The 20784-nt window shown below is 41.5% G+C and overlaps 1 protein-coding gene across 10 annotated transcripts in view; it reads left to right on the top strand.

Moving 5' to 3' along the window:
* CEMIP2 (cell migration inducing hyaluronidase 2) overlaps positions 1-20784 on the top strand; it is a 191401-nt gene that overhangs the window by 47196 nt on the left and 123421 nt on the right. For all 10 annotated transcript variants that reach the window (XM_057305542.1, XM_057305541.1, XM_026519368.4 and 7 more), the window contains 8 exons: positions 926-961; positions 2135-2290; positions 4665-4842; positions 7283-7498; positions 10928-11136; positions 14804-14986; positions 17257-17476; positions 20480-20578. In XM_057305542.1, the coding sequence (XP_057161525.1) occupies positions 926-961; positions 2135-2290; positions 4665-4842; positions 7283-7498; positions 10928-11136; positions 14804-14986; positions 17257-17476; positions 20480-20578 (1297 nt within the window). The remainder of the gene's footprint in view (positions 1-925; positions 962-2134; positions 2291-4664; positions 4843-7282; positions 7499-10927; positions 11137-14803; positions 14987-17256; positions 17477-20479; positions 20579-20784) is intronic.

Below are 20784 nucleotides of genomic sequence, written 5' to 3'. Positions count from 1 at the left end.
ATTGGAACTGAACTTGTCTGGTGACATCAGAGTTTTTTGATGAGATTGAGCAGAAGCTGGGGATTTAACTTCATAGAACAAACATGGTCTATGTCAGAGAGCTAAATAAAGATTTTGAAACTACCTGGATCTTTTTCCTTTCCTTTTGGAAACTCAAAAGTTTTCCTGATGCTTCTCCACTGCCATTCAAAACAAAAGTTGTGAATTCCACCTTAATAAGTCTGTTGACTTCTGTCTTAACATGACTTGAGGCAGTAAGCGTCTCACTTTTTTCCCATTTGTATAATTTTAGGAGAAGTCTTGATGTACGTTGAGCTAAGAGTTGGTGTTCAAGAGTCTAGAAAAACATGTTTTTTCTGGCTGGCACAGATGTTAGCTCCTTGGCATTTTACCGTCACCTCTGACTTTCATCGTGCAAAAAAATGAATTCTGTATTACGTCTGTAGAAGTAGCTTGGGTATTAGTGTTGAAAATTTTGAGGAGGATACCAAGATCTAATTGTTTTCAAAAATAATTATTAAAGTAACAATTATAGTGCAGACTATAGGCTGCTGTACTCTGTGCCAGGCACTGTCCTAAAGGGTGGGATTAATTAGTATGTTTAATGCCCTTGAGTATCGGTGAGGAGGGTTATGTTACTGCTTCAACTTCTAGGTGGGCAAACTGAGGAAGAGTCAGGTTGAGTCCCTTGCCCAAGGTCACAGAGGGTCACGCAGCGGGAAATCGGCAAAGCCAAGATTTGAACTGGGCTCCTTCACTGTGGAGTCTGTGCTTTTGGCTATTGGGAATTGAAACGCTTTCTGTGGTCTTTGAGAGTAAACATTGGAACCTTCTGGGTTTCCTAAAACTTGAATACTGAGAGAAATTACCTCTTGTTACATGAGGTGGTAAATTAAATGTTCTTTTATTCTCTTTTCTCTTATAGATTTGCAGATAATGGAATAGGGCTGACCTTTGCCAGGTTTGTAGTCACTTTAAAAATACTTCCTTGATTATTTTAAAGCTGTAAGATAAAATAGCCCGGGGTTTTTTGTTTTTGTTTGATTGGACATAGGAATGTTTTATCATTATGTTAGCATTAAAAAAACACCCATTTCCCAATACCACTAGAGGGCCAAAAATAGATTTTTCTTAATTAATTGAATTTGTACCAAAGTTGGAGGTTAATATAGCTGGAATTCCATAGAAAGGTAGGCCCGTCAAATTTTTTGCTTAGAAGGAAACACTTGAGGGGTGCCTCAGTCAGTTGAGCGTCTGCGTTTGGCTCAGGTCATGATCCCAGGGTGCTGGGATGGTATCCCGGCATCAGGCTCCTTGCTCAGCGGGGAGCCTGCTTCTCCATCTCCGCCCCTCCCCCCTGCTTGTGCACGTCCTTGCTCTTTCTCTCTCTCTGTCAAATAAATAAATAAAATCTTCAAAAAAGAGAAAAGAAGAAGAAGAAAACACTTGAGAGGAAGGGAATAACAGTTGGGAACATATTAAATAACTTCTTTCTTAGATGCTGGTCTAACTTTGCAGTGATCTTTAAGACCTGAACTTTTTATGTGCCATATTTGTCTCCGGACAGCAGTTCTTTTGGCTGCTGTCTTAAACACGCTTGCCCTCGAACTGTTACATTCAGAGCAAGTTCATTCTCCCATGTGCAGTGCTGTTGCTCGAGACTAAACTAATCCTTTGTTGCTACTAAATGCAGTTTCATCTCTTTACTCTGCAAACCATGTATTGATTTCTATGAGGTACGGTTCACAGTTTAGAAGGACTTTTTGATGACTTGATAATCTGTATTTGAAAAAACTCCTGGCTGCTTTGAAAACTTTTAGCTTTTTCGGTATAGCTTGCCTTTTTTTTTTTTTTTTAAAGATTCAATTTATTTATTTATTAGAGAGCGAGAGAGAGTGAGAGAGCACAAGCAGAGGGAGCAGCAGGCAGAGGGAGAAGGAGAAACAGATTCCCCATTGAGCAGGGAGCCCGATGTGGGACTTGATCCCAGGACCGTGAGATCATGATCTGAGCCAAAGGCAGATGCCCATCCGACTGAGCCTCCCAGGTGTCCCCAGCTATCGCTTGCCTTTATCTGAGGGTCAGTTTCAATCTCCTGGAGAGGGGATGGTAATGGTTTTACTCCTTTTCACAGCGATGGAAGCTTTCCAAGTGATGAAGGTTCCAGCCAGGAAGTATCTGAGTCTCTCTTTGTTGGGGAGAGCAGGAATTACGGCTTCCAGGGAGGTCAGAACAAGTATATGGGCACTGGAGGAATAGACCAGAAGCCCCGGACCCTGCCTCGGAACAGGTAAGCATTGCTTAACAGCGGACTGTTATATTTGAACAAGAAATGAAAACCTAACCCTTATGCACATTTCTAATATTAATCCTGGATGGATTGGTTCCCACTGTGACACTTTTCCCACCTTACCTGATTACCTCTATTATTATTTTTGGTACTGTTGCTATTACAGTTGTATATATTATCTTCTGGAATTCTGGAGCATTTAACGGTCAAATGCTTTATAGATTTCGTTATCAATTGTTTAACGAAGGAAGCTATCTCAGTTTTCCATTCCTTGCATGAGGCCTTCTATAAGCTGCTGATTTTTTTGTTTTCTTATTTTCTTGAACCACAGAAAGTTGGCCAAACTGTAAACTATGACATGAGGTCACTTTTGCCTCAATTTGTGAGGTTGGTTTGCAGAAATAGCCACTGGAAAAAGGAAATAACCTATTGAAAAGAGTCCTAGAAAATAAGAGTGGGTAGATGGCAAGGCTGACTCAAACCTGAACCACAGCCATATCATTACCAGTGTTTCAGTTGTACGGAGGAGACTCTTGGCATGTTTTCTGTCAAAGTAATCACAGAGTCGTTAAAATTGTACTTATCCCCAGAAAGATTCTTCAGAGCTTTTAGGGAGCTATTAACTAATTAATCCATACCTTAGTTCTGAGACACAGTTTGGAATTGTCCTCATTTTCCTTGTGAGAAAAACAGAGGAAAAACTCCTGCTCTAAAGGTCTCGTGTTAGAGCTTCTGCCAGAATTCATCAAGCAGCTGTCCCCTTAAAAGTTGTGCACCGTATGTGGCCGTTGGGCTAGGATAGGTCGGGGGGGATGGGCCCAGCGGGCTGCTAGCTTGGAGGGCCGGAGCGGTGCCGGTTGGCCGAAGGGCTTTACTAGCTTCTGGCAAAGAGTGAGCTTGGTTCCGCTGCCCCTGTGCTTGTCTTTGGGAAATCTAGAATGCCATTATAAGCTACGCTCTGTGTAGCACTCCTGTTAGCCAGACTATTTGGAAGCCACTGGGAAAGAAACTTCATGGATTTTTAATAGCTAACATTTATTAAATGCTGACGACGTGTCAGGCCCTGTTCTAAATACTTTATTCTCCGCTTAATCCTTGCAAAGCCCAGTGAGGTAGGTACTGTCATTATCCTGCTTTATAAACGAGGACCTTACTGAAAGTGGAGGCTGTCACAGTCAGCTGTAGCTGTCTTTCTGATGTGTAACGAGAAATGGCTGTGTTGGTTGGCATATGGTGGCGGGATGATGGTGGCCAACTCCATTTTTGGTTTTTCTTTTTAATGTTAGCCTCTGGGTTGGTTTTTTTTTTTTTTTTTCCCTTTTCTTTCTCTGTTTTTTTGATTGAAGTACAGTTGACTTACAGTATTATGTTTCAGGTGTGCAAAATACCAACTCTACAGTCACATACATTACGTCCTCCAGTTTTATTTCAAAATGCCCCCTGCTTCTTTGCAAAGGAGGATTTTCCAAAACAAAGACTCCTCATTAGTCGATGGATCCAGTCTTTATATTACTATGTCTTGAAAACTTTTTCTATGTGAGAGAACCATTTTGGGATCCATCCTTAGAAATACATCAGAATGCATAGATTTTTTTTAACCAAGCTATTTCATTTCCTTGCTCGCAGTACGCTTCGACTGTAAAACACTGCCAAGTTGTAAACTAAAGTTGCTGTAGAAGTCCGCGGCAGTTCCATTACAGAATTTCACAGGGTTAGACACCTAAGGGATCCAGAATATTATGGGTTTTGTACCTTAATTATGATTAATGATCTATGATTAGTAGTTAAGGAGCTTGTGTTTGAACAGAAAGGAGGAAAATGAAGAAACCGAACTTCTCACTCCAGCCAGCCCCTTTGACGTAGTAAGCCTTGAGGATTTACACTTTTATACTTTTAACTGTATCATTTTATCTTATTACTGTCATTTAGTGGCTTGAGGGGAGGTTCTCTCCGTGAAAGCACAAGATTTGTCTTTTGTTCTCCTGCCAGAGATTTTGGAACCAAAACGAAAGTGTATGAGTTCCCAAATAAAAGGTCTTAACTGGGTTATTCAAGGCAGCAAAAGTCACGTCTTCAGAGAGGACTCCATTCTGTCCCAAACAGCGTGTCTCTCACCCCCCATCGGTCGTAGTACTGTGTCTCACTGTCCCCCACAACACTTACTATCTGAAATTATCCTTTCTTTTCCTGTTTGCCTCTGCCACTGCAGTATATGTTTCATTTGAGCAGCGATCTTATCTTGGTACCATTGGCTCCTAGAATTGTGCTTAGCGTGTCCGGGAGATCCAACAGTGTTTATAAAACAAATGTGTGCGTCAAGTGCGGGTACAGGGAGAGGCCCGTGTGCATTAAACAAAATCTTGTATCTCAACAGGACATTCCCTATTAGAGGCTTTCAGATTTATGACGGGCCCATTCATCTAACCAGGTGTACTTTCAAAAAATACGTGCCCACCCCGGATAGGTACACCAGCGCTATTGGCTTCCTCGTGAAGAATCCCTGGCAGATAACTCCCAGGAATAACATCTCCCTCGTGAAGTTTGGTCCACATGTAAGTATGTCCTTATGGGATCTGTGTGGTGACCATGGCAGGAGGAGGGGGGATAGCACATTCCCAAAGACAAAAACACAAAGTATTCGTACTGAGTCTTTATAACTGGGAGGACAAGTAGATGCAAGAAAGACTCCTCTCCATCCGTGCTGTCCCGTTGGGTTCAAGGTGAGAAAAGAAGTCCCACGTGACTTGAGGTATTTTTGACCTTCAAGTTACACCTCGGAAGGGACCATGACTTAAAGTGATGACATGGCGTGGGAGAGTTTCAGAGGAACAGCAGGACATAGGATTTGGGAGAGTTCATTTGTAATAATCTATGAAGAGAGTTGAGTTCTTCCTGGTATTTTACTTGTCTGGGGCTTATTCTTCTGGGGAACCAGAGGATAAAAGGATGGGAAAGAAGAGGAGTACTGGGCTTGTATAATAAGACAGATACAGGGGCGCTTGGGTGGCACAGCGGTTAAACGTCTGCCTTCGGCTCAGGGCGTGATCCCGGCGTTGTGGGATTGAGCCCCACATCAGGCTCCTCCACTGGGAGCCTGCTTCTTCCTCTCCCACTCCCCTGCTTGTGTTCCCTCTCTCGCTGGCTGTCTCTATCTCTGTCGAATAAATAAATAAAATCTTAAAAAAAAAAAATAAGACAGATACAGATATACACTGTTGGAAGATTTTTATGAAAACTGCAAAGAAGACTGAGAAATAATTGCTTTCAATACAGTGGCCCACAGAAATGGTTTTCTTAGTAGTTTCATCAGTGCTCTCTGGACCCTGAGCACATAGGACAGTCTGATGACGTACCTGACCCTCCGCCATCTTGCCTGTTCCAAGATGACCATGGTACAGGGAGGTTGAGTCTCAGGGGGTGTCGCTCACCGCTCCCACAGGCGGCTGCAACTGGGAAGTGGCTCATATTTCTCTCATTTATTCAGAGTCCACAGGCTGACTCTGCGGTTGCCTAGTTTAAAATAGAACATGGGATAGGACCAGAGTCTATATCTGGTTTTCTAGAATGAGGCATGAAATTGAAGCCCAGGTGCAAATTGGGATGCCAGCTTGGTTGGCTGGTTCTCTTTTAGGTCCTATGACTCCGGGGGAAGAGGGAGGGCTACACTAGGCAGATAGCTTCCCACATAAATAAATAGGGCGGTCCTTGGAGCAGCTTTCCAGGGTGGAGGTTGGGTGTTCACTTGCCTCCTACACAGACCTTCCCACACATGGAGTTCTAGTGACCGCTGACACAGTCGTTCTGAAAAACAGTTCATTGGGTGTTACATTGGCTGTGGGGTTCCCAAGTTCTAACATCCGTGCTGTTCAAGTGTAGTGGTCATCAGCCTGGGGGTCTGATGGTGCTGATGCCCTGGGAACGGTTTGTAAAGGCAGTTTTGTTCTCCCCGAACAGGTGGGAAATATGCCCTAAACGTTTCTTAAATTTAACCATAGAAGGTACAAGGGAAATGAAAAAAAAAAAAAAAAAAAAAGGCTACACCTAGGAATTTAGAGCCACTTGTCCCAGACATCACTGATTTTTCTTTGAGTTGCCTATCATTTAGATGTTGAGTTGATTTTACGACATCCGAGGGTGCTGAGTGCATGAAAGCATTGTAGAGGTGCATCTGCAAGGCATGCATAGCGTGAATAATTTACCACTAATAAGAAGCAGCTAAGGACTATAAACATGTCACCTGCAGCTTGCTTTGCAGCTCTGTACTATGTGTTTAATCAAAGCCTTAAATTAACTCTACCTGACATGAAAGTCACTGAGCTGGGTTTGGTCTATGTTGAGGAGAAGGTAACATACACTTTTCAGCAGATTCTAGTGAGTTCAGCAGTCACCCTGCATACCAAGACAACACTTGGAAGGTGTTTCAGTTTGCAACTATACTTGTTTTTTGGTGGTGATGGGGGGAGAGTCAAATGAACAAGCAACTAAAGCATTTGGAGTGAAATAAAAGGATGAATTAGCTCAGAAGATAGAATTTATAATAGATTTTTATTTAATTGAGGTATAATTTGCAGGCAGGGAAATGCACACACCTTAAGTGTAAAGTTTATAATTTTTAACAAATATGCATGACTGCATATTTCCCCTTCCCACAACTCTTCTGATTCTCTTATCAAGGTTAGTTTTGTCTGGAGAGCAGGTAATTATTTTTAAATGGGAGAAAAAGGAAAACACCAAATATGTTTTCAGCATTTGCTACTTGACCTCCATAAGGCTCTGTAACTTTCTTTCTTTTTTTTTTTTTTTGCCCAACCATGTCGTAATTATTTGAACACTTTGTTTGGGTGCCATCATTGATGACCATGAACTGTGACTCACAACTGCTCTAAGCTTAAACCAGTTGTAAGGGATATGCTGTGGGGTCCTCGCAGGGGACACCGGCCAGGGTGGTAGGAGCCTCCGTGTTGTGACGTCCTGGTTTTTCACTGCCGGCAGGTCTCTTTGAATGTCTTCTTTGGAAAGCCCGGCCCCTGGTTTGAAGATTGTGAGCTGGATGGTGATAAGAACTCCATATTCCACGACATCGATGGGTCTGTGACAGGATACAAGGATGCTTACGTGGGAAGAATTGACAACTACCTGATCCGCCACCCGAGCTGTGTGAACATTACCAAATGGAACGCGGTGGTCTGCAGCGGGAACTACGCCCAGGTAGGCCGTTGTGCAATCGATATGAGGCCTGACTCCGAACCAGCTCCTAACAGCATCGCTTCCGTGAGGAGGGCTCTCCTGCTCTCCAGCATGATTGATCCTTTCTAACCATGGTTTTTCTTTAGGATAAAAAGGAAAAAAAAAATTTATGAGGGATCATGGACTCCTACAATTTTATTTCAAGTTCTGCTCCAAGGCAATTAAACAAATGGAAAAGTGGGTCCCAGAGTGGTAGGACGATTTGTCCTTGGTTAAATATGTGGGATATAGTTGGGGGTGAGAACCCATATTTCCTAAGTCTTAGGCCTGGTTTTCTTGCCATGCTACCGCTGTGCCCACTGAGAAGGAGATTTATTCTTTGCTTTCGGGGTCATTCTCTGTACTAAATTAGAGAATTAGGCAGAGGGTTAAAGATGGGAGGGAGTTTTTCTGGCTTAATTTTAAAGGAATATTAGCTTCTTTGTTGTGGGATTTCTCATCCCCATAAGGAAAAAAAAATGTTATTCTTGCTTAAGTTCTGGGAAAGTCAAGGAAAAAATGGAGAATTAACTAGAGTAGAGAAGAAAAGAATGTGGTTTGAAATGTAATTTCTTTTTCCTTTCATCTTATCCTTAATCAGAAGTTAACCTAGGATGCTGTAGACATTCTAGAGTTAAAGCAAAAACCAAAGAGCTTTTAGCTCTTTTTTGTAGCTACAGTTTTAGCTAAATTTCATGGGTGTGTGTCTGTCTGAAAGTGGTGTGTGCTCGCCAGTGAAATAGAAAATTATTGGGACGCCTGGGTGGCGCAGTCGTTAAGTGTCTGCCTTCAGCTCAGGGCGTGATCCCGGCATTATGGGATCGAGCCCCACATCAGGCTCCTCCGCTAGGAGTCTGCTTCTTCCTCTCGCATTCCCCCTGCTTGTGTTCCCTCTCTCACTGGCTGTCTCTGTTAAATAAATAAATAAAATCTTTATAAAAAAAAATAGAGAATTATTATAGATGTTCCCGTCAACCCTTCGGATTTCAAATATATTTGAGACTGTCAACCTGATCCTCCTATCTTACAAAGCAGAGCAGTAATTCAATTTTTATTGGAGGATGAAGAAAGAAGTAAGTCATCTAATGCTTCCAAGGAGGTTCTGGGAATGGTAGGACCACAAGTCAGAAATTTTCTCCTGAGAATTTGGGATTTGGGCTGGGAGCCCAGATTTGCGGCCATTCGTTGTTACTTACATAACGTATAAGATGATATGTTTTTAGGCAAAAGGTAGAAACAAAATAAGACTATATGTTTTCAGGCAAAAGGTAGAAGCACCTGGATCTCAAGATAGAATAATAATTGGCTCTTTGTAAATATATTTTAGCTCTTTGCTAACCCAAGGGTTAAAGGGGCTGAGGAAGAAAGGTGGAAACATAAGGAGAACTAAAATTACTGGCGCGCCTGGGTGGCTCTGTCGGTTTAAGCGTCTGCCTTCGGCTCAAGTTACAATCCCAGGATCCTGGGATTGAGTCCCATCGGGCTCCCTGCTCAGCGGGGAGTCTGCTTCTCCCTCTGCCTCTGCTGCTCCCCCTGTTCGTGCGCTCTCTCTCTCTCAAATAAATAAATAAAATCTTAAAAAAAATAAAATAAAGTTACATGTGTCACTTCCTATTCTTCCTGGATTTGGAAGAAGGCAGGAGATGGATTGATTGATACGTATATGTATATTACATATAACCTATTACATATAATCTGTTTTTTATATTACAACCTAGTTTTAAAATTACATTATTATTTCGGGGCACCTGGGTGGCTCAGTCATTAAGCGTCTGCCTTCGGCTCAGGGCGTGATCCCAGCGTTATAGGATCGAGCCCCACATCAGACTCCTCTGCTATGAGCCTGCTTCTTCCTCTCCCACTCCCCCTGCTTGTGTTCCCTCTCTCACTGGCTGTCTCTCTCTCTGTCAAATAAATAAATAAAATCTTAAAAAAAAAATAAAATTACATTATTATTTCAACTTATATTTAATATTCTATATTGTGTATTTATATAACCTATATAGTAAATATGGGTTAAATAGAAATATATTTTTAAAATAAGTACAATATGTATGTGTAGTAACTATAATATATACTACAGACTAATTAAATATATTTAAATGACAACTGGTAGTCTCAAAATATATGTTTCCTATCTTTATTTTTAAATCTTTAAGTGATGTCTGTAAAGAAGAGTATTATTATATTGAAATAGTCAAACATGAATGAGACTTAAGGAGCTTTTCTGGCTCACAGGTTGTATACGTGAGGAATCAATATAGACAAAACTGTAGAAATGAGAGGAAGAAAAATAGAGAAGTATTGTGGATTAAATGCAGTCTTCTGCAAATGTTTTAATCCTTCTGGAGAATTCTGTTACAGGATAATGATTTGCTTTAGGGAATTGTTCCGAGGTTTGTTCTTTGGAAGATGCATTTGGAGAAGGTTTTGTTTTGGCACAGCAAGGGGCGCAAATGCCACTGGACTAAATTCAGGATTTTCAAATTCGTCTCTGTTTAATATATTTTTCCAGTTTTTGCAAAGTGCTTTATAGCTTTTTTTTTGAATGGATGAAAAATGACTTCTCGGGCTGATGTAGGTCATGGAAAACTGAAAGCCGAAACTGTAAGGTATTTCCATTTTCCATCTCTTATTTTAGAGGAAAGTCTTTCAGATTTGACTGGAGGGTATCAGTTTCACATTAATTTACAGATTCTTTGTATGTGTGTTCTTCAGGCTGAGGTATTTCTTTGACAAGCTATATAAGCCGCAAAGGTTTTATATTCTGATGAATAAGCTGGCCTGCGGCTGTGGAGGGGTGAGGAAGATCTTGGCTAGCAGGGTGCTTGGTCTGTTTTTACCATTTCAGTTTAAGTCGGCTGCGTTTTAAGTATAACTTAGGATGGAGTTGGCGGCTACTCATTTAGTCTGGCTCCGATCACAGAACCTCTGTTCTGGAAGGAGAGACACTGAACTTTGTGCTGGAAATGTTTGTTTTGCTTATCTAAGCTTTCGTTCCCTCCTTTTTAATTCTTCTAAAAAAATTTTTTTTTATTAAGTTTTTAATTTTTTAAAAAGATTTTTATGCAGGGAGCCCTAGTGGGACTCGATCCCAGGACCCCGAGATCATGACCTGAGCCAAAGGCAGACGCTTACTGACTCAGCCACCCAGGCGCCCCTTAAGTTTTTAATTTTCTTAATTCCAGTATAGTTAACCTAAAGTGTTCGATTAGTTTTAGATGTGTGATGTAGTGATTCAGCAATTCTACCCATGACTCAGTGCTCATCATGATAAGAGTACTCTTGAATCCCCAGTCCCTATTTCACCCCTCTCCCCCTGCCCCCCACTCCCCCCGCCCCCCGTAACCACGAGTGTGCTCTCTGTAGTTAAGAGTCTTCTCCCCTTTAATTCTTAATTGCTTGTTGAAGGTTTATGTGCAGACGTGGAGCGCTCAGAATCTGACGATGACCATCGCGCGAGACGAGTATCCCTCCTACCCTATGGTGCTCAGGGGCATTAACCAGAAGGCTGCCTTTCCTCAGTACCAGCCTGTGATCATGCTGGAGAAGGGCTACACCATCCACTGGAATGGACCGGCACCAAGAACTGCTTTTCTATACCTCATAAACTTCAACAGGTACGTTTCTGTTCCTGTTACATCACCCAGTGGAGCCAGTCGTAATTTCGTGGAGACAAATGATACCATATTGCTTTTGTAGCAAGTGGAGAATGCCAGTTTCACGTATTTTGTTCTTCTTGTGTGGAGGCTGTATATTTTTTGTTGATGGAATTAAGCCATTTCACAGATTAAATCCTGTCATTTTAAAAACATTTTTGTCTGGGGTCGAGGTATAGTGTGCAGAAAGCCACTTAACAAGAGCTTTTACTATAGTCTGCCGAGTGCTTTAATTCCCCGTAGCTGGGGTGGGACAAAGTTTTATCTGGCGTTCCAACTGAGCTCTTGGTTATCTAGAAAATGGAAAGATTTTTGAGGCCCAGTTCAGACCTGACAGAAGAGAGTGGTGTGATTGACAACTAATGTCAGCTCCAGGCAAGAGGGGGACGAAGTGGGCCATGATGCCAGGCGCTTAACCACCCCTGCCTGAAAGCTTCTTTCTGTCCCTTCTTGATTTCAGTTGTCTGTCCTGATAATATTACTTTCAATCAAAGGCTCTATTTTTACATTAATTTATTCAAGTGTTTTCTGTGTACCCGCTGATCTAAAGATGAACGAAAGTACTTGCCTCTTGGGAGCTTCTATTATCCAGCGGGAAGTTCTGTTATCCAGGTTGAAAAAATTTTAAGTAAGTCGACAAACCAATGCTATTTTTAGTGGACAGAGGATAGAGCAATAATGCTGCCTACAGGGGCGGGGCCAGGGTGCACAGAGGAAGTGGTACTAAGTGATCAGTCTTGTTATAAAAGCAATACCATTGAGAAAGGGCTGGTTCTGCTCAGGGACTGATGGAGTCAGGGTGATGGGAGCGTGGGGTGTGTCACGGGAAGTGACAGGTGACACTGGAAAGGAGGAATGGGACTGTTTTGAAAGGCAGAGGTAATCAATCTAGTTATGTGTGATGGTGAACCCAGGGGACTCCCTGAAACTGCTCAGATGGGTACTGGAAAAATTGAAATGGCTTATTTCCCTGGCTGGTCATAACACTCTGACTTGTCATAACTCTCTTAAAACACCCACTTGAAATGAAGAGAGGTGGGCCTAGAACATGTAGGAATTCAGCTGTAAGTAGGTCACTTCCAAGGATCTGTGAGTATTAGTGGATGCCCTTCTTCTGAGATGTTAGGGCCCCAGCACCTGCTCTAAACTGGACCATGACTGTTTTCCTCTAACACTTGCTGTTTCTCTGTGCCTTTGTTGGAGAACCTCACCCCTGCCTACTGAGTCAACCAAGGCAAAAAATCCCAGGGCTCATCATTGACTCTTCTTTCCTTCATCCCATCCCATCAGCGACCAAAGCCTGTTGGTCCTATCTCCTTAATGGTGTTCCAGTCTCTCCACTTCTTTCCACCCCTGCTGCTTGTGGCTGAGTTCAGGCCATCATCATCTCTTGCCTGGATCCTACATGATCTCCCCACCTCCAGTCCTTGGTTCACATTGTGTCCAGGGTGAGGTTTCTAAAAGCCAGTCTGGTATGACCAGTCCCAGGAGTAAGCTGCAGGGAAGGCAGTGAAAGGAACAGCAATGGTCAGAGAGGACCAAGGAGAAATGTCAGAGTGATCAGGAATCCGAAGACTTCTATCTGGAGGGGTATGAACTTGAGGTGAGAGATGACAACCAAATGGTATGCAAGGTTCTGTAAGGATCACACGTAACTTTTGAACAAATAGTGAGTGAATAAAAATCTTTTAAAGTGAAACGAGGCTGAACCAAGAAGTTTCAAGAATCTGCATGGGCTTTTGAAGTTCAGTCAGACTTTCCTTGCTTAGTAGCTCAAAGTTTGTAAAAATTACATCATGGGCAGAGGCAAGAGGAAGGGATGGACAATTTTTTCCCCGAATTTAATGTGATTATAGAGAGGTCACAGATTTTGTCATAGTGCCATTTCTACAAATAACACTTTAAAAATAATAAGGGGGCGCCTGGGTAGCGCAGTCGTTAAAGCGTCTGCCTTCGGCTCAGGGCGTGATCCCGGCGTACCGGGATCGAGTCCCACATCGGGCTCCTCCTGGGAGCCTGCTACTTCCTCTCCCACTCCCCCTGCTGTGTTCCCTCTCTCGCTGGCTGTCTCTCTGTCACATAAATAAATAAAATCTTTAAAAAAATAAAAAAAAATAAAAAAAAAAAATAAAAATAATAAAAGCTGTGCTTATTCATTAAACAAAACAAGGAAAATAAAGAAAAAAACATCAAGAAACTTGAAATAACCTATAATTCTTCTAATCAAAGTGAGGCATTAGAAACTTATTATTTCCCTCTTTCTCCACCCTCGTGTGTTTTCGGAGCATATAGATATACCAAAATTTATTTGACTCCTCTCTTCCTCTGTGAGCATGTACCTTGTTTTTCTTCTGCCAGCCCCTCTATACCCCCTCTTTGCTATTATAAATGGTACCTCATAGAGCATCTCTCCTGGTCTACGTTACTAATTATTCTTTAGAGGGATTACTGGTAAAACCTGAATGAATAATTTTAAGGCCTTGTTACCTATTATTTAAAAATTCTTTGGAAGAGTGGTGGTAATTGTAGAACCTTGTGAAAGTACTTAATGCCACTGAACCGCGGACTTAAAAAATGGATAAAAAGATAAATTTTTGGTTATGTGTATTTTATTTTATTTTATTTTTTTAGATTTTATTTATTTATTAGACAGAGATAGAGACAGCCAGTGAGAGAGGGAACACAAGCAGGGGGAGTGGGAGAGGAAGAAGCAGGCTCATAGCGGAGGAGCCTGACGTGGGGCTCGATCCCATAACGCCGGGATCACGCCCTGAGCCGAAGGCAGACGCCCAACCGCTGTGCCACCCAGGCGCCCCTGGTTATGTGTATTTTAACACAACTTACAAAATGCCGTCAAACAGCAAATGATTAAAAAAGGGGAAATATTTTTAATGGTTTCCAGGAAGTGTTGATTTTATATCTAGAGACAGGATATTACGTAAGAAAAAAAAAACCCCCAGCAATTTGGTAATACACATCGAAAGCTTTAAAAATACATATGCCTTTATATCCAGCAGTTTTACAACTAAGTATTTATCCTAATGCAATCATAAAACAAAAAAATATATTTATGAACCAAAAAATCTTTGGAGGGGCAACTGGCTGGCTAGTGGGTGGAGCGTGCGACTCCCGATCTCAGGGTTGTGAGTTTGAGCCCCACTTTGGGTGTAGAGATTACTTAAAAAAAGTAAGTAAGTAAAATTTTTAAAAAATTTTTGTAAAGGTTTTACCAGCGTACACTCCCACTGTCAGGCTATTAGCGTTTCATCCATTTTCATAGACCCCATTCCCAGCCATCTCACTTAATTTTATTATCCTCTTTCAGTGTCTAAGTACATTTTATCCAGCTTCTGTTCACATTCTCTGAAGTCCTGTCGAGACCAAGACATTTCTGTAAGCCAGACGATTGCTGTAAATATATTGATAAGAGAAGTTTGGGGAACCTACAGAGGTGGACGATTTGCTAGTATTTGGGGCACAGAGCCTCCATTGTTAGTGGCTCAATCAATACACATCAGACATTGAAGGAGGAGAAAAATCGTGGCTGAAATTTACATATGCTATAGTACTCAAAATATATATATAGGCTCAAGTGTGAATTCATTGTTTTATTGTCTCTCCTTTATAGGAATGACTGGATTCGAGTTGGCCTCTGCTATCCATCAAACACAAGTTTTCAGGTTACCTTTGGCTTTTTACAGCGCCATAATGGCTCATTATCCAAAATGGAAGACTATGAGCCTGTGCATTCCCTGGAAGAATTGCAGAGGAAGCAGTCGGAGAGGAAATTCTATTTTGACTCCAGCACGGGGTAATTGGGCGCAACCGTGAATGAGAATTATTGCTATTTTTCTTTAATGGTGAAATTACTAGTTCTTCAGCCTAACTAAGAATAGGTTGTGATGGGACGGCTGTTCAGAAAAGCAGCTGATGTGGGTAATTCTCTGCTCATCACTATTAGAGGTTTAGAGCAGTAGAATAACTCGTAATTACACTTGGCGGCAGGAATCAAATGAAGCTGTTTGCCATATACCTATTAAGGCAATTTTGAGAGAGAAATTACCCTTGTCAATAAAGAACCAGTAGGCCCAATTGAAAATTAAAATAATTTTTTTTTCTGTGACAACCCTTAAGATGATTATTAACATGGGATAGAGTTCATATTTCAGGGAAAGCTCCTTTTTTTCTTCCTTTAAGGTGATCTCTCAAGTTGACCTTGAGTTTAAAAAAACCACCAAAACCAAACCACTGTATAACCATGGCATATTTGCTTTCAACTTTCTCTAGGCTGCGTCTTTCCACTTTTTAATTCTAATCCTGTTCACCCGGGGTCCTGTTGGCTTTGTCTGCCTTTATCCAGTTACAGTCTCTCAGCCTTTGGGTTATGGTAGGCTCGATCTCCTGTACTCTTCCAGCAAGTAGCATGCTCCTTCAGTATCCATTCCTTAAGCTGACATTCCTATCACATGCCATCGTCTAGGTACTGTAAAGGTACTCATGTGAATAAGACCCATTTCTTCCGCAAATTCACAGTCCATTGAAGGATGTGGGCTTGTAAAGCAAGTCATTAGTGAGCTAGAGACTTAAATGCTGTAATTCCTATAGTGGGATATTCAGTGTGCCTTTCGAGGTCACCCGGAAGCTCAGCCTAGGGTGACCAGTGACATCCCAAGAGGGTGACACTGGAGTTAACTCCTGAGGAATGAGTTGGAGGAGATGGAAAAAGAGAGGGGTCAGGTGTCCCCAGGAGCAGTGTGGATAGGTGCATGAAGGCATGGAAGAACGTGGCATGGCATGTTTGGGGGGAAGACGAAAGTTCAGAATGGGGAGAAGGGGGCGTGAGGTTGGGGTTCAGTCAAGTGTCTTCTTAGTTTTTGAAGAGGATGCAGCTCATTTGCGCTCCAGGGCTCCTCCAGCAGCCCGTGTGACCAGCTGAAGTCTTTTCTGATCATAATTGTTGCTGATTTTCAGTTTCTAGTAAGACTTAAGACAACCTACTTAGATTTTTATTCTACAGATGACAGAACTTCCACATTCCCCATTGATTTCCCGCAAAAATAAATGGACACCCTAATTTGTGAGGATGGTCTGGGGATCACAAATGAATGATTAGCTGGGAAATATTTTTTTCCATTCCGGTATTTTTAGAATCCCTCAGCCTTCGAGGTTCTAATTCTTTTTAATTCTGTTCATTTTGATGATTATTAATTATGTCAGAAGGCAAGGCCTAATTAGGTCCCTTTCATTCCTTATGTATGTATGTTAAAAGTATGGATGTGAGGACAATGGCTGATTTTTACCTCATAACTGCAACTTTTCGTTGTTCACTGACTTCATATTAAGTATAAATTCATGATCTCTAGTAATCAATCACATTTGATCAAATGCTTTACAATCTTGACTTCCTTTGCTTCAGAAAGACTAGGTTTGCTGACAGATGTTGGACTGTTGCCTGGAAGTTACTTTTCCATTCATCTTGGCAGCAGGAGGATAATTCAGAGTGGGCGGGACTGTTCCTTTCCCTTGATTTTGGCCGAAGTACAGACAGAAGGACCTCAGGCCCATCTGCTCTTAGTAAACATCACAGGAATCGATGTGAGACCAGATCTTGGCCTTAGCCAAGCAAGTCACAGTTGCTATTTTTATTTATTTCAAGTTTATGCCTTAAACCAAAATGTTTCATAAACCAAAATTAAAAAAATAAAAGCATACTAATTTACGAAATCCTAAACTCAACACAAGTCTAAAATTTTCCAAGTAAGTTTTGAACCAAACCAAAGTCCATCCTCCCAAATTACCTATTGAACTAATTCACTCCAGAAATTAACTTTGATATGTTCCGGAATGACTGAATCGGGTTATCAAAATATTTTCTGAAAGTAGTGTTGCATTTGACATAGGGCCCTAGGAGGATAGAAAGAAGGAGAAACAACTTTATTAGATTTGTAATTTATTTTCTTTTAAGGAAAAGTTATTTTGTTAGAGGAATAGCCCTTTGGGCCATGAGCCAGTGTGAGGAATTTTTGTGAGTTTGTGAGACTCCGTTCTAACATCCCATGGATTGGTTTGTGTTCTGTTCAGGTTGCTGTTTTTGTATCTCAAAGCCAAAAGCCACAGGGATGGCCACAGTTACTGTTCATCTCAGGGATGTGAAAGAGTCAAGATCCAGGCAGCAACAGACTCAAAAGATACCAGTAACTGCATGGCCAAAGCGTATCCCCAGTATTACAAGAAGCCGTCGGCACTCAAGCGCATGCCCTCCATGCTCACCAGACTCTGTCAAGGCTGCGGGACCCGCCAGGTAAACAAGGAAGAAGAGTGGGCTGTGGGTAGGAAAGAAACAAAAGCAGTTTTGTTTTGTTTTCTTGTTTGTTTCTTTATTTTGCCAATAGGCACATTTTTCTTTGAAACATCTGTATTGCCAATTTATAAATATTGCATGAGTTCTCCTGAATTTTGGCCCATTCTAGAATGTGATAATCCTAAGAAGCAAATTAGCCCAAATTCATAATAGAAATATCTGACCCCTCTACCCTGGATGACTGTAGACTTTTTGGTCCTCATTTTCCTCCCCTCTCTCCCCCAGGTGTAATTCTGTTACAGTATTGCTATTGGATTTACACGTCAGTAATGTAGAAAAATATTTTGCTTTATTGAGGACTATAAAATTTCTCTTCCAGAAATGCAACTCATATATGGGGTGCCTGGGGTGGTTCAGTTGGTTAAGATCCTGGCTCTTGATTTTGTCTCAGATCATGATCTCAGGGTTGTGGGATCCAGTCCCACGTCAGTCTCCACACTTAGCATGGAGTCTGCTTGAGTTTCTCTCTCCCTTTGCCCCTCCCCACTAAAATAAATAAATAAATCTTTTAAAAAACGCAACTCATATGAAAATTGTTTCCCCCCCCCCTTTTTTAAGGTGGAAAGCTACCATTAATTTTGAAGCATGTACTGTTATATTTACCTGCAATTAAAAGTACAAACTAACTTTGGCTAGAAGTGAAATTCTTCTCCTGACATATTCTTCATTACAAGTTCTCCCTCTGGATCTTAAGAAAACATGGCAATGAAAGTAAATCCAAAATATGAGCTCAAATTGGGCATGGGGTTTTCAAAGAAGTCAGACCAACTCTGAGTGAAAAAGAAGTATAGAGTTAATATTGCTCTAATTAATATGTAACCTTTACACAGACAAATATGGGTTAAGTGAAACGGTACTCAAAGTGTGGTCCCAGACCAACTTCGTCAGCATCACCTGGGAACTTGTGAAATACTAGAATTCTTGGTCCCACTCCAGTCCTACTGAATCAAAAATGTTTCTCATTTGTTTTTGCCTTTTGGTGGTAGTAAGAGCAGGGAGAGGAACATGGATTTATTCCTCCTGTTATGATATATGAGTACTTTTTCAATGGCAACTCCTATCCACAGTTTCAATCTTTCATATCCCTGTGCCGCTTCTGTTCTCCACCTCAGCTAAAACCAGCCCACCAACCCACCCACCACCCAACCAATCAGCCAACCAACGCACCTACCAACCAACCAACCAGCCCACCAACCCACCTACCACCAACCAACCAGCCCACCAACCCACCTACCACCAACCAACCAGCCCACCAACCCACCTATTAACCAACAAACCAGCCTACCAACGAACCAACCATCCAAACACCCAGCAAACCCACCTACCAACCAACCAACCCACCTGTCAACCAACCAACCAGCCAACCAACCCACTTATCAACTAACCAGCCAGCCCACCAACCCACCTCCAGCCAACCAACCCACTTAACAACCAACCAACCAGCCAACCAACTCACCAACCAAGCCAACCATGTATATGAAGAAGTTTATATAGATCCTTGCCTGTCCCATGTAATATCTTGAGTGTTAAAGTAACATTTTATCTATTTTTTATTTTATTTTAATTTTTATATTCTGGGGAGAGGGAAAGAGGGAGAGAGAGAATCTTAAGCAGGCTCCATGCCCAGCGCAGAGCCTGTTGTGTGGGGCTCAGTCTCACAACCCTTGAGATCATGACCTGAGCCAAAATCAAGCGTCAGACGCTTAACTGACTTAGTCACCCAAGTGCCCCTAAAGTGATATTTTTAGATAATCTTTGTGGGGAAGTAAATTCTGCAGCCTAATTCTCAAGCTGAATTTGTTAAAGTCCTTCATTACAGGAAAGATGATATAATTTATTGTAACAACCGCAACATGATAATTTATAAAAATAATCATCATTGGAAATATTATAAGCGTATCTTTTTAAACGGTTCCATACGTTAATATTTATTAATGTCCTGGTTTTTTTGTGTGTACTTGAAACATTGATTAGAATTTATTTTTTAAAAAATGTATCGATTACTGACTTGGTGCATATGCAAAGTACTTGAAGCATTTGGAAACCTCACTTTTACTTGGAAATTTGAAGGAATGAGTTTGAGTATCAGAAACACACATACATGAGGAGTAAGTAGGAAAATTCACACAGATTTTTGACTGCAAACCTGAGCTTCTGAATGTGGAGTATCATGATTGTTTGCCCTTGGAATCAAGTTGTTGACATGCATTCATAAGGATAGATACTTTAAGTACTGAATTGTGGGAGAGTTAGGCCTGCTTTTGAATGAGAAGAAAGCCTTTGGGGAGGAGGTGCAAGGTGGGACTTGGAGGCTGGGAGTGATTTCATGGAGTAGAAAGAAACAGGGGAGGGCATTCTTGGGGAGGGAACAGCATCTGCAAAGGCAGAGTGGCGGGAAAGGAGATGAAGCACTTGTAGGAAATCAAGGTTGCTACGCTGTCTGCAGAAGGTGGTAGAACAGTGGGATTAGGAGCCTGGATATAGAGGCGTGGCTTGATTTATGGGACACGTTGCAAGTCAGGTAGAGGAAGTCAGTCTGGTGATGCACTGCCTGCTGAAAGGTTTTGAACAGTGTAATCCTTGTCACCTTTACTTCTCTTAGTTCTGGAGTGACTGAGTCCCAGTTTAAGATAACTGGTCTGAAAAGGACCTGAAAAGGACAAAGATGTAAGTGTAAAGCACATTTACTCAGTCCTTTGCAGAATTGATTTTCTGAACAAGATGACAATTATTCGAGACTGGGATTATTTCAGAAAATGAGGGACATACACTTCTTGTATTAAATCTGGATCAAAAGATGGAATTCCAGGCCATTCAATCTGTACAAAAAGTTCACAGGGGGGAAAATAAAACACCATTGGGTTTGATATAATTGAGTTGATTTTGAGGCCTTTTTGAAGGAAGATGTGGTTGATAGAAATACCGATCTTCCTCCCTGTTTAGGTGGTGTTTACTAGCGATCCTCATAAAAGCTACCTCCCTGTGCAATTCCAGTCACCCAGTAAAGCAGAGACTCAGCGTGGAGACCTGTCTATTATCACTGTAAGTACCATCTGGCACGTACCCTGCCTCAGTTTCCCACTTTCATGTTTTATCCCGGTGACATGAATTATCTCTGGCAACAGTTACTTGGTGGCAAGCAATATAATAGAGGCATAAATACCGCCTTAACATTTGTGTTTTTAAATAAGTTAAATGTATTAAGTCCTTTTTTCTCACTAGACTGTGTTTATTGATGACTTTGAGGT

The sequence above is a fragment of the Ursus arctos genome, unplaced genomic scaffold (genome assembly GCF_023065955.2).
Source record: "Ursus arctos isolate Adak ecotype North America unplaced genomic scaffold, UrsArc2.0 scaffold_33, whole genome shotgun sequence".
Classification (NCBI taxonomy): Eukaryota; Metazoa; Chordata; class Mammalia; order Carnivora; family Ursidae; genus Ursus; species Ursus arctos.
Note: the sequence above shows the minus strand (reverse complement) of the source record. Positions and strands in the feature narration are given on the sequence as shown.